This window comes from Simochromis diagramma, unplaced genomic scaffold (assembly GCF_900408965.1).
Source record: "Simochromis diagramma unplaced genomic scaffold, fSimDia1.1 OVJJ01000079.1, whole genome shotgun sequence".
In the NCBI taxonomy this organism is placed as follows: domain Eukaryota; kingdom Metazoa; phylum Chordata; class Actinopteri; order Cichliformes; family Cichlidae; genus Simochromis; species Simochromis diagramma.
In genome coordinates, this window is record NW_024387075.1 from 4,145,081 (window position 1) to 4,158,508 (window position 13,428).

At 39.4% G+C, this 13,428-nt stretch overlaps 1 protein-coding gene across 4 annotated transcripts in view; it reads right to left on the minus strand.

Moving 5' to 3' along the window:
• Window positions 1-13,428, minus strand: part of trip4 (thyroid hormone receptor interactor 4) — an 81,903-nt gene that overhangs the window by 52,767 nt on the left and 15,708 nt on the right. The window contains exon 12 of one of the 4 annotated variants that reach the window (XR_005697829.1): window positions 4,054-4,162. The exons of 2 other annotated variants lie outside the window; for them this stretch is intronic. Coding sequence is in view for 1 of the 2 variants with exons in the window: in XM_040045498.1 (XP_039901432.1) it covers window positions 10,084-10,131 (48 nt within the window). In the remaining variant the exon portion in view is untranslated. Of the gene's footprint in view, window positions 1-4,053; window positions 4,163-6,667; window positions 10,132-13,428 lie in introns of those variants that run through there. One more of the 4 variants, XM_040045498.1, reaches the window with a different exon arrangement.

Below are 13,428 nucleotides of genomic sequence, written 5' to 3' on the forward strand. Positions count from 1 at the left end.
ACCCCATGTCGACTTGAATCTCACTCACGGCTGAGTGATAAAATATGTAAACACTCCTGAAAGAGCCCCTTGATTGCTCCCTTCCTATGGCAAATGACACAGTGATTCCAATTAAATTAGATTCCCCCGTTGGAAAATTCTCCTGACTGTCCTTGAACAAAATTATCTGTAATTTTGCAGGGTTTAAACAAGGCGGAGGGAACGAGGGGACGAGGTTGGAGATACATCAAAACCAACAATGGAAATTGTTGGTAGCTTATTCCTGTGTGCCAAAGACATTCCTTCACTACCAGAAGCACAGGTGTTGGAGCTTATTTCTTTGATTTGTTTATGGGATGGCTTAGGCACATTCAGAACGTCTTGGTCTTGTGGTGTGAACTAGTAAACTTAAATGTGAAGCATACAGAAAAATAAAACAAAACCAAATGATAATAAATTATATTAATAAATAATAATGAGCAATTTTCATTAAAAAAAAATTCTCTATATATAAAATACCTACGGTTCCTTAATATGGAATATTAAATAGTGGATATAGGATGGTTGTAAATCATCATTCTTAGGGAAAGTGAAATACATCACTAATGTGTAATTTGGCTACTGGACCAGGACTGTTTTCCAAACTCCATCTTTCTACTTTAGAAGATTTAGAAAACAGTCCTCCAATTAGAGTCTGCCCATACATCACTTTGCACACAACCACAAATAGTTATATAACAAATTAAAAGAGCAAAAACTTCAAACGCTGCACAGTTGGACTTCATCATATCCTTCGATACAGCTGAGTTCTGAAGTTAGGCGTTCCCTACGCTCATGCAACAACCTTACTAAGTGGGGTTTAAAAGATGGACGTAGCTACAGTGATGTCACTCCTGGGTTTCTGAAATTGTGTTCTTAGGCCTTGAGATAAGTGCTTCAGCCATCGCCATCTTGGTGATCAAAAAACTGAATATGATGAGGAGAGGAGGGTCTGACTGTGAACAAACAATCAATGAAAATTTGTAGGTGGGCCCACACACTTTTAAAATTAATTTTTTTACTGTCTATGACGGGATCAAAGTAAGCAACATTTCCCTACCAGTAGTGGTTAACACACTCACCTAACACATAGAAGATCCCTGTTTTGAGACTGGGAAGAGACACTGTTATATCAGGAAGTAAGCAGCAGCCAAAGGAAACTTCTTCTTAGTCTCAGTTAAATCCTGCCAAACTATTTTCCTGTAATGGTTCCATTGAGGAGATCAATTACAATTAAAGCTTTATGGTTGAATCGTCCATGTGAAAATAAAAGGCACCAAAAATCAGTATTGTCAGTTTTTTGGGTTTTCATATTCCTTTTGTTGTTTAGTTTTAGTTATAGTGTTATTGAATGTACGAAACTATTTGGACATGAAACTTTTAAACTTCATAATTTTGTTCCCTTTGACATTTGTGAACATCAGAAAACAAATCACTCTAACTACTGTAGCTCCTCCAAGTCCAATATTTACGCCAATTTTAAAAAAATTCAAGAAATGATTCTTAAACACATTAAAACCCTTGAAACATAAGAAGAGCCTTTTACACACCCTTCCCTCACTTTACACTTTCATACTTGCAAAATCCATTAAGTCTAGGCGACAGAGCTGCCTGGGTAGAGTGCAGGAGGCAGAACACAGGACAACCACTCACTAGCTGCAAACACAACAGACTTTAGCCTAGAGGCACGCTCTCATCTGTGCACATCAGTTACATGGACTACGAACTTGGCAGGTTAAAGGCCGTTTAATGTCTGACGGAGCTACATTAAACATTTGTGTTCATCAGGTTATTTCTGCAAGACTTTCATGGTTGCACTGCATGTGTGAAAATGGCTTAATACTGCAGCTTTTTACCAACAATACAAAGTTCCTTGAGATCACTTTTGTGAAATGCTGCTACAAAGACAAAAATAAAACTGTATAGAAGAAAGAGAGCGCATTCATCATGCTTGCAGTGGTCATTATCACATTAACAGGAAAACAAGCTCCAAAATCCTTCAATAATGGAGCCTGTGAAAGGTAATCGTCCTCGCTATTCTAACATTGTTAACACACCACTTTCTCACACAGCAGATGCAAAGTACTGTGCAGGCATGCTGCTCTTTTTTGTCTGAGTAAGACTACAAGGAGCAATAATCTAAAAAAAAAAAAAAATCACTTTAACAGCATGATGAACAATGTGACTTGGGCCACAAGTGAAAAGAGTTTATCTCTGTGTATAAGTGGGCTGCCTGCAGCATAAGAAGCACATAAAAGAAAAACTATACTTGACTTCAACGCCTGTGAGAATATTCTGTGATCTTCGAATAATTACATAAGACGTGGCAGATAAAAGAAGAATATATCACAACTAAGAAGTGAGAGATAAAAATTGGGAATAAGAGAAGATTCAAAAGGAAGAAAGAAGCACAGAGGCATTTAAGATCATTACGAAAAAAAAAAAGAGAGAAATCTCTCGTTACACAAGATGGCTGTATTGTCAGTTGTACTCAAGGAAACAAAATGGTGGTGGTCTGAATTCAGATGAAACGAGCCTAGCTGCAGCCAGTGCTCGAGTGTGCTCATGTGAGACCCTGCCAGTTGCCTGCTCTTTCATCCTCCATTAGCTAATTAGCATTTAAAGCTGTTGAATGTGCTGCTTTGCCTCACTACCTCCCCCACTTAATTGTTTCCATTCCACGTTAATCAAAAGGGCACGAAACGTTGTGGTTGTGTGACAAGAAGGTTTTCTAAAGCCCTCCATATTCATCAGGAAGGATCTAATGTAGTCTGAGTGGACCTGCTTACAAATACAATTAAAGTTAAACACAGGTATTGAATTAGGAAACTGTTAAGTGAATTTACACGAAAACACCGTGGGTGACTGTCACGTGACCTCGCAGTGGCACACTCGTTCGTTAGTGAGTCAGTTTGTTAGTATGGTAGGTCATGCTTACAGCCCTTGGGCATTCTGGGTAGACTGCCTAATGTGTTCGACATGGGGAGAGATCTGAGGGCCCGTGTGTACAGCTGCATTCAAATGCCTCAGCTCGAATTGTGTATCACTAGTTGATCTCTAATTTACTTGGCTTATTCAATCGTGGGACAAAACGCTTCCGCTCTGTCACAAACGTCGCATGGAGTGCACGTCCGCTGCATGGCTGCGTTCCACGCTGCTTTGAAAAGGTGGATGCAAACACACCTCGACCTTGTCGGCGCGACAACTGATGATAATTCTTGCCAGTGTTTCAACAAAAGTGCAGCCCCACTGTCCTAGCTGTGGATCAGACTGAGTGTGCATAATTCAATCATCTGGTTAGCACTCTTAGAGCAACAGCTTGACATTTTGGGAAATGTACTTATTATTTTTTTCCCCCTCAGAGACAAGAATGATGTCACTCTCACATCTTCACAGTTCATTTGAAGCTACTAACTGCAGCCATTTTGCTTTGCTTAATGTGTTCAACATGGAAGAAAGTTTTCTGGTGTGATGTTAATAACCCAGAAGGTTCTGGACTCCACATTTTGTATCCTTAACTGATGCCATGTTTGGTTTTTTTTGGAGACACAAATGATAACATCTGGATGACAGGTTGTTAAGATATCAGCTAAGGTTAGCAAGCTTTGATAGCCACCTGCATTCATAAACTATATGGTGTTACCCACACACAGATATTGGCACTGCTAAGTCACAGAATTATGAAATACTAGAATTGTACCCACCAAAATTAAAGCACAAGCTTCTTGAGCAGGTGGTACAACACAGCAAGTAATTCCTAAATCCTTCTATATACATCTTCGCCCAATAGTTTGCAGGCAAAAGCATGAGACCTAGAGACCAGTTGATGACAGCTGGCAACCTCTGGTTAGGAATGCATATTTTACCCTAGCGAACGAGTTGGTAGTGGTTGCTGAAAAAAACTGGTAGTGCACAGAATACTTTCTTGCGAGCGTTGTGGTTAGTAGTTGACAGCACACAATGTTGTCTGTAAACACTAAGCAATGTTTGTAAAATGTAAAGCTGTGAACCAAGCCAGAGAGTGAGAAATTTCACCTTCAAAATAAAAGTTGCATGTTCACTGTTTCTCTAGTTCTCTGCGATTATCAGGTTACTGGGTGTAGACAAGTCTGCATTTTCCACGCTACGGGCAATCCATGGCAACCTGTTAGCAACCAAAATAATCACAAGGACACTTTCAGTACAGCATCATACACTTTTTTCTTAATTAGCAACAGCCAGCAACCACACTCTCCCCCTCAGATGTTTCCTGATGGCAGTTTTACATTTAACTGCTTAAACAGATTTTGTCCAGGTAGAGCACACAGAAGTTCCTTAACACACACACACACACACACACACACACACACACACACACACACACACACACACACACACACACACACACACACACACAATATTTTTCTGATCTTTCACACGTGGGCTCAATCGGAATGGACTCCATTTTTGTAGCAAGGAGCTGACAATGTAAGGTCTGTTATATGTTGGCGTACTGTTTTCATGCACAGCGGTGTACAAAAAAAAATAAAGGGTATTTAAACATCACAGAGGTTGTTTAATCATTTGTTTGTGCCAGAGGATAAAAAACAGGGCTCCAACAAACTGAAACATCTTTGTATTTGCAAGCTAGACATACTGCAATGCTTTGGAAGTACATGCTGAAGTGGGATGTGTGGGAGTTAAGCAGGCAACATGCTGCAAATATGGACTCAAAATATTTAACAGGAGCACAGCTGAATGAAGGCTGATATAACATACTAAACAGCAAAATGAAGAGGTGAAAAATTCATAAAGCATCACAGCCTCTTCAGAGACTGCCAGTTCAATAAACTGCCCACTATTTAATTTGCTGGGATCAAGCCGGAGGGGATTCAACAATAACCAAGTGCAATAATATGAAATTCACAAGTTCATTGGAAAAAGTAAAAAGGGTCTGCTGGAAGGAAGCCTTTGGCCATAAAAGAATAACACTGGCTTAGAGGGCAGTGAGAGGACACAGTGACCCCACTGCTCTTACCACACATCTTTATATTAATGTAACATGGACTGAGGTTTATGAGTTTTATATTTCACATGCGTACTTTATCAGCTTTCCTTCCTCAACAAGTCATCTGCGCTCGATATACTGTACTATTTATTCAAAATACAGTCCAAATACCATGAGCTAGCATCGGCATTTTAAGTAAACAACATCCATCTTAATAAAAACAGCTAAAACAGAGTCAGGATTTGACAGCAGGAACACAAACCTTTAAGCCCAAGCTTGTCAAGTAACAGCTCAACAAGCCAACACTGTTCCCTCTCCTCTTTCTACAATGTCTCTCTCCCTCTCTCTGGCTCTTTTCAGCTGCTGTCGGCAATTAAGGGCAGCAGAGACAAGTAATCTCCTTCTGGGCGACAGGGCCAGACCAGAACAGGCATGTGGAGTGGGCTGTGCAGTGAAAGGGGGAGGGGTTGGGGGACTGCGAGGCTGGCCCCTGCCTCAGCCCTAGCCAGGCCCTGCTTGGCTGCACTCAATCTCAGCCCAATAAAAAGCCCTTCATTGGCAGGGTGCAACTGAGCCAGACGGGCTGGGAGCATGTGGCTTTTAAAAATGAGGAGGGTGGAATAAGGGGAATGGGAAGGGGGGGGGACCAGAGAGTAAAAATGAGGAATACGATTCGGGAAGAAAGACAGATAATAAGAATACAGAGGCGGAGACTCTGATAGATAGGGAACTACACAAAACCAACTGCGTCTTCCCTGAGAGGACACTTTTGAAATACTGCTTAGCCAGTTCTGTCAAGGCTGGTTTCACCCTGGGAATGCAGAAACAGATGGGTTGTCTCTGAGCTATGGGCTACATGTGGGAGGTGAAAGGGTGTTGTTGGGAACTGTATGCAACAGCAATCCTTTGCCAATCGTTCTTTAATCTATTGTGTTCCCCAAACAACACAAGCATGTTTCTGGCATTCATTAACCCGCCAACAAATGCAGCTGCCCCGAGGAAACTTGTACTCAAACTGCTTTTCAGCCTTTTACACGCACTAAGTGTGTTATTTGTTTTTCCATCGCCGAACAACACAGGAACAGAGCACATGCAGGCAGCACAGGCATTCAAAGACAACAAAATGCACAGACATGACTGCACAAACACAGACACACAATTGTACATTTTCCTTGCTCTATAAGTAGAGCTTTAACTGAATGACATCATGAGCGGTGCCAATTTGTTTTCATGCCGTCTTGTTACATTTCTGTTTCAAAAAATTAATTAATGAAGAAAAAACAAAAACACATAAATGTGATAAATTCAAAATAATTTTAAAGGATCTATCAATAAGCAATCACTGAGATTGTAAAAGTGCTACTTGGACTTTTACAATGTGACTCTACTTCTGTCTCTATCCTAAAATCTGTAACTGATGAGCTGCATAGCAGTGCCTGTAAATCTGATTTATCAGCGATGAATGGAATTTTTCTTTACAAGCTTCTAACAACTGAGGACTGGTGTGGTGAACAATAGGTGCTCAGATAAGACTGAAAAGCTGGCAATGCTCCATTTCTCTATGCAGAAATGCACTAACTTCCGCTCCACTGCCAATAAACTGGGTGGCAAACTCATGAGCATAGACTTTTGTTGTCATAGTAAGGTAACCTGTTTTTTTTCTCCCCGCAAAGTTGGCATGCAGCCTTATTTGTGTTGGCAAGATTGTCATCGAAGGTATGAAGCCCTAAAGATGTTCACACATCGCTTTTCTCTTCTGTGTTTGAATAATCAGCTCAGCAGAAAATGGCCCTTGATATTTTCTTCTATTTATTAGTTCACAAGTCAACAGAACATGTTTAATTTGATAGTGAATTCTAGATTGGATAGGAAACGTTACATGAATTAGACACACGTATAAACATCTATACCAGATTTAACACTGTCCAGGGAGCTGTATTTAAAAAATAGGTGTTTAAAGGTAAAGTTTTAGCGCTTGTGTGTGACAGAACCAATTAATCAAATGGAAACCAAGTACATGTAAGCTTAAAAGCAGTCTGCAGGAGGTCACTTTTGTACTGCCCCTGTCTACAACAATAAATTTAATGTTAAAAACCAAGAACATGCTTTCACTCTTTGCCTCTTAGGTAGTAAATGGTTCTTCAATATTGGCAAGCTGCACTGATATGGGAGACTACACCTATTAGCCATAATGTTAGGGTTCATAGATCACTTTATAAATGAGGAATCTGTGGAGGAGAGACTGTTTGAGCCAGGTGCAGCGGTCGTTCGCAGGGCCGACAAGTTGAAGTTGATGTGATAGTTTATGCAACATTAAAGTTTAAGTTAAACCCCAGTTATATCGAGGTTAAGTCTTTCTTTTCACAAGCGCATCCAACTACGTTAAACATGAAAAGACCCCTTTTCAGGGCATTTCAGCCCTGAAGTTCTCTAGATATTACTTTTTTTATAGGAGGTGGATGGACATTGGGCATTTGTTGTTCCTTACCCACCATCTCCACAGTACAGATGTAATGGTTTTATCATTTCACAGTGAACAAGTTATGCGTCCTGCCTCCTGCACACTATTTAGGCAGCATCCTTAACCAAAGTAGAATGTGAATTTCTACCAGTGAGAATGTAGCGGACATGAACCATCTCCTGTGACAAAGGGCAACTTCAGAAAATGTCAGTCTAGTAAAATTTTATTTCCACAGAACCTTCCAAGATAAATATCACAAAGCGCTTCACAAAAAATGCTAGAACATCAAACTAAAAAGTCACCCAACAGCAGTTTCAGCAAAGATCTACATCACTGTTGAAGTAAAGCACCAGCAATGAGGTGCGGCTGTTTAGCTGCTGCTGCCGTCAAAGACTGAGACGATTTTAATATTTACAAAAAACGACTCCGGTAGTTTAGCAGGGATCCTCCACGTTTTCTGACTTGCCACCATCTGTCGTTTGCTGTTAATTCAAAGTCGCGCCTTCATCTGTTTGACATTAAAAGCCTTCCAGCAGTTGAGGAGAAAAAAATATTTTCACATCACATTTACTGTTAAACATCTGCAGGAAGTGTTGAGTTTCATTAAGAGAAACTTAAAATGATGAAAGAGCAACAAAGAGGTGTTGACTGGAATGAATGAAACAGCTTTTCTGTTTGAAAGTGAAAAACAGCAATAAGTGCACATGTCTTAAATGTTCCTTATAAATATAAAAATGTATCAATGCAGCCTTCACAATGAGAACTACAGTTCACACACCAAGCATTTTGTATTTACAGCTCTTCCTTCCTGTACATCAGTTCTGATATTCACTTATGCAAACGTATTAATGCATCAAATGTAATAACAGATGTTATTGCATTAAAAAGCTGACTTTTTGTATTTAGTGGCTACATCAATAGACATTAGAATGCAGGTCAACCATTTGTGGGCTAAACAGCTCAGGTGGATAGGAATATTGTGTTAACTGGTTTATTCATGGTAACAAAGTCACTCAGCTGCACGGTATCAAGGGTACATGTAAACAGCTCTACCAGAGTTTGGCTAGCGGCCAAATTGCACAGTACATGTAAGTGTAGCCTGTGGCCTCTTTGCAGACATCATACATTTCAGTTGTCTTTTGGACTCTCAGCCACCATTTTTTCCAATAAATCCCAGTTGGCTGTCAGCAACTATTTTGATAAACGTATAACTGTCATTAATTAATTAATTAATTTTTTTTTTAAACTTTTTTTACCAATGACAAATATACCCAGGTTTCAACTACTCAACTTGTACCAGCAGCAAATCCTTTCAGCTATGTTAAAACCATGTAAGAGTTGTTTTAAGAGGAAATAATGTGATCAACTGAACAGCTTGCAAGTTAATCTATGAACTGACACCTTATAACGATCAATGTTTTTACCTTTGCTTACAGAACAATAATTCTCAAACCTTTGTCAAGACTAAAACGAGAAGCCCTCAGCTTGTGCAAAACACAGGATTAAGATCGTACTTGCTCATAACCCAAACCGATACCAGCTACTGCAGCTCATTTAGTCTCTTTCAGTGGAGCTTAGGCACAGAGTTGCATGGTGATGATTAAAAATTTAGCATACTCCTTCACCTACAGAATCAACTGGTGTCAAGTTAGAGAGTGAACATTAATTATCCAGGAGTGTCCAACACTGGCTCCTGAATATTTTTACATTATTAATATCCTCAACGCAAGAGACATGTCTCATTATTAGAAGCTCGGCACCAAGGCCACGATTTTCCAATTACTGCCCCCGTGTCAGTCAGTGTTCAACTAAAAAAAAAATTCCCTAAAAAAATACTTCCGGTTTCACTAGATATGCAGGGTCAGACATAAGTTTGCACTTTGCCATAAATTAAGTTAAAATTCATTTTCAATTCTAATCAAACTATCAGCGTTAATGTGAAATTCCATTAAACCTGGGGCAGCCAACATATTTTTGTCATCACTGGACAGAAAATGCATCGTAAACCCCGACAAAGCCTAACTCCAGCACTCTGAGAGTGAATTAAACTGCATTTAGCCCATGACTGGGGAAGTAAGATGCAGCGGCAAAATGGGCTATATCTCAGTTCTACCCAAAAGTCTATGCAAGGTTTTACTATATTAATTGTGTGGTTTTGTGGTTTTGACTCAAGAATCAACTCAGCCAGTCAGTAACTCATTTTTTATTTTCATGCAAATAACTTCAAGGTGTCACCAGCCCAGTACTGAAATTTCACAGTATTGAAATTTCCCATAAGGACTAAGGAGCAAAAGGTATTTATCAATTTTCTACCATTGTGGCTCATAAGCAAACACTTCAGCTCTGCAAAAGAAATGTTGGTAAAGGGCAAGCTGCACATTAGGCTTTTCAGCCAGTTCCAGTGCTGACAGGTGTAGTGAAGTCATGTGTTTTTGCAGTGAGATTCACACAGACTTCCTCACTTAGCCCAGTTCCACTTTCCCAGCCATGTTTATGACTTCACCTCCTGCGGAGGCCTTTGGGCAAGAGGAAAACAAGACTGTCTCACAACAGTCAAAGCCTTTTAGACTCAAAAATACAAACTGCTGGAACTTTCCAAGAAAAAGGGTCCTCTCTTTTACTCATAGTCAAGCTTCTGTTTGATGACTGCTGGACTCTGGCAATACTGAAAAATAGAGTTATTTCAAATGTGCAGTGAAAAATATAGTGGAGATACAAAACAATGCATTTAACAGTGCAGTTAAGAAGCTGCAAGTACCAAACATGGAAAAAGTGGATGTTATAATTATCAGACAACCTCATGGCAAGCGCTTCTACTTGGTGGTTTCCTTTAAAACACACATGCACGCACGCACACACACACACGAACCCCTGGAGACAATTACTATGTCTGCCTTCAACCCTCGACTTCAAAGAAAAATTCCAGGGAATCTAAGGCATTAAAACTTCTTATTTTCCACCACAATCTCCTTTTATCGGTGCCACAAATCCACCTCTCCTTTACACAGGTGCTGTCAGCAAAAATGCTTGTATTTTAAGTAAGGTAACAAACCACTTCACAGTGGGCATTTGATTTCATAATGTGGAAATTGAGAAGAACTGGGGAGTTTATGAACACGTCTGTCTCTTGAGGTGAATATTTGCTTTGATATTCTGACGTCGGGGTGCAGCCCTGCCATCTGTGTTCACTCAGCCTCTGTGGGAAACAACTGTCTCTTCCCTCCTTCCTTCAAAGCTGGCAGTAAGCATGGTTTGAGAAAGGAGCACAAAAAGAACCCTCGATTCTTATCAAAGGCATGTTTTAGGTTTCTCCAAGCCCATGGGTTAGTACTATACCGTACAATAGATAAGGTGATCCGACTGATATGTTCTAACGGAGGGTACAAGGGTGCTGAATAGGAGCCCCTTTTCAATTTATATCTTTACAGCCTTTTCCAAGTAATCCAAATTTTTTGAGTGGTTAAATACAGCTAAGAGATGGAATGAATACTTTAAGTTTCTTTGCATTATTGAATTATCTTTCGCTTTAATAGAAAAAAAAAAAAAAAAGATTAGGCAATTGCTATACATTTTTCTGCATTGCACATAAGCAGCTGACAATAATACAGGGACAGTTATCACCTACAGACCTTCTTGAAACTATATCCTGATGGCAATTCAAGTGTTATTTTTTCATGTGATCTGCTGTTGCTCTTTGTGGATTTACGCATCTAAATTCAACCACATGTAAACAGATGTTTCGTGAGTTGTCTTGGCCGATTTCCATCCATCCAGTATACTGTTTACTGGTTTTATACTCGACAGTATACAGTTGGTGTGAAGTTAGAATTCAGTCACTGACTCTCAGCCTCTTTAGCTAAAATGGAAATTCATCTCTGCTACACTTTATGTAACCTAACTCTGGCCATGGAACATCAGACACTCTGAACGAGACCAACACGCTGTTCTCACTTTAAATCCATCAGAGTACAACAAGCTAACCTGTTTATCCTGCACTACACTGCAGAGTATTTTCATGCAATCTCCATTTCAATCCAATCCAATTATATTTATGTAGCACCAAATCACAACAACTACTGCTTCAAGGGGTTTTGTGTTGAGAAAAATCCAATTTAAATAGCACAAAGTATTTACGTATACATTAATTTGTTTGGCAGGATGTTTCACAACATGAAAAATCATAACTTCACATCATATACAAAGCCAAGATCTCGTTGAAAACAAACCCAGGACTTTACATGAATCTTTAAATTCCCAGTTTATCAAATGCCACTGAGCAATCCATATCCGGTCGCAGCAGATGGCTGAGTCTCCCTGAGCCTGGTTCTGTCGGAACTTCCTTCCTGTTAAAAGGGAGTTTTTCCTTCCCACTGTCGCCAAAGTGCTTGCTCATAGGGGGTCATATGATTGTTGGGTTTTTCTCTGTATGTATTATTGCCTTGAGGCGACTGTTGTTATGATTTGGCGCTATAAAAATAAAACTGAACTGAATTGAATATCTTTAAATATAAGCTCTTTTCTATTCCCCGTCTCTCGTGTCCTGTCTTTCTTACATCTTAGAGAGAAATCAACAGACACAGTGTGCGACAGACTGCACAGAAAAAGTTTGTACGTTTGCTAATATTTGTTGAGCTGATAGAAATGTTACATTTGAAATTACCTGTCACTTAAACTTTAAGAACTTTACTCCTTTTATTCTCACTCCTTTTCCATAGGGCTAGCTAGATGCTGAAGTACCGGTACCATGGCTTATGGACATCTACACAAAACAAAACAAAACAAAACATCAGCCCACTTTAACCGGTAACTATGGCGATATAAATTATGCATAACTTACAAAGGTTTGCCTCTTTCATCTCTTTGCATGCGATTGATTGATACACCATTAGGATTGCCTTTCCTGTGTTATTGTTCAGGCTCAAATCGGTTTGATGTTTAAAAGCGTGCAGTGATGTGAAACAACAACTCCCCTCAAATGTCTTAAGCCAAACGTAATTAGCCTGTTTTCAAAATGTAAGGAACAAAAAGATATTTATGTGAAAATGCACACAGCAAAAGAAAAACGCTGTCAGAAAAATAAATACAAAAGTAAAGTACAGACACCTGAAATCTCCATTTAAGTACAGAAACGAAGTATTTGTACTTGGTTACTTCCCAGCCCTGCTCTTGATATAGCCTAACTGATACCAATTTTTGCTGGCAGAGATAATGTATGAAAAAACAACAGAAAATCAACAAAGAGCCATAACTTTTCTCTGTAGTCTCAACAGGACCTTGTCAGTACTTAGCTTTGCGACTACACAATGTTCTATGTAAATGCCAGCTTCTTATATCACTTATGTATGATGGATTAAACTTCAAACATATTAGATAAAACTATGTTTTCCCAGACACAGTAAACATTTGAGTACAAATCCGGACGATAACTTTCTGTCTTGTGCATTATCCAACTTTCTGTTAAATATTAAAACTGCATCTTTATTTGAACAGCAGACACAAACCTTTTAGCTTTTAGGAAATTCCAATATTATTACATCTAGACTCAAACAGTTTGACAAAACAGCTCTTAGAAAAAAGGTCATCTTTCAAATGGAAGAAAAGATTCTGTCCTCATGGTGATAACATGCCTCCGCACAGACCATGTGTTGTTTAAAACATCACTATTAAAATATAATTATGTTGCGTCATATTCTTGCATCAATGACCACAAAAACGGTTACATTCCAAGGATGATCTGACATGTAAATCAATACTTTACACAGTTGGCCAACAACAAATCGTGTCATATTTGCTTCTTGAGCAATGGCAGAAGGGCTTGTGGAGTGGGTGCGCCAACAAGCATCACTAAATATAGGAAAAGGCAGCAGAATGAAACAGTCCCGGCTGGCGGTGGAGTAACACTGCAAATTCCTGAATATTGGATTTCCATTGTACTGCAGAATACATTTATTTCTTGATGTAA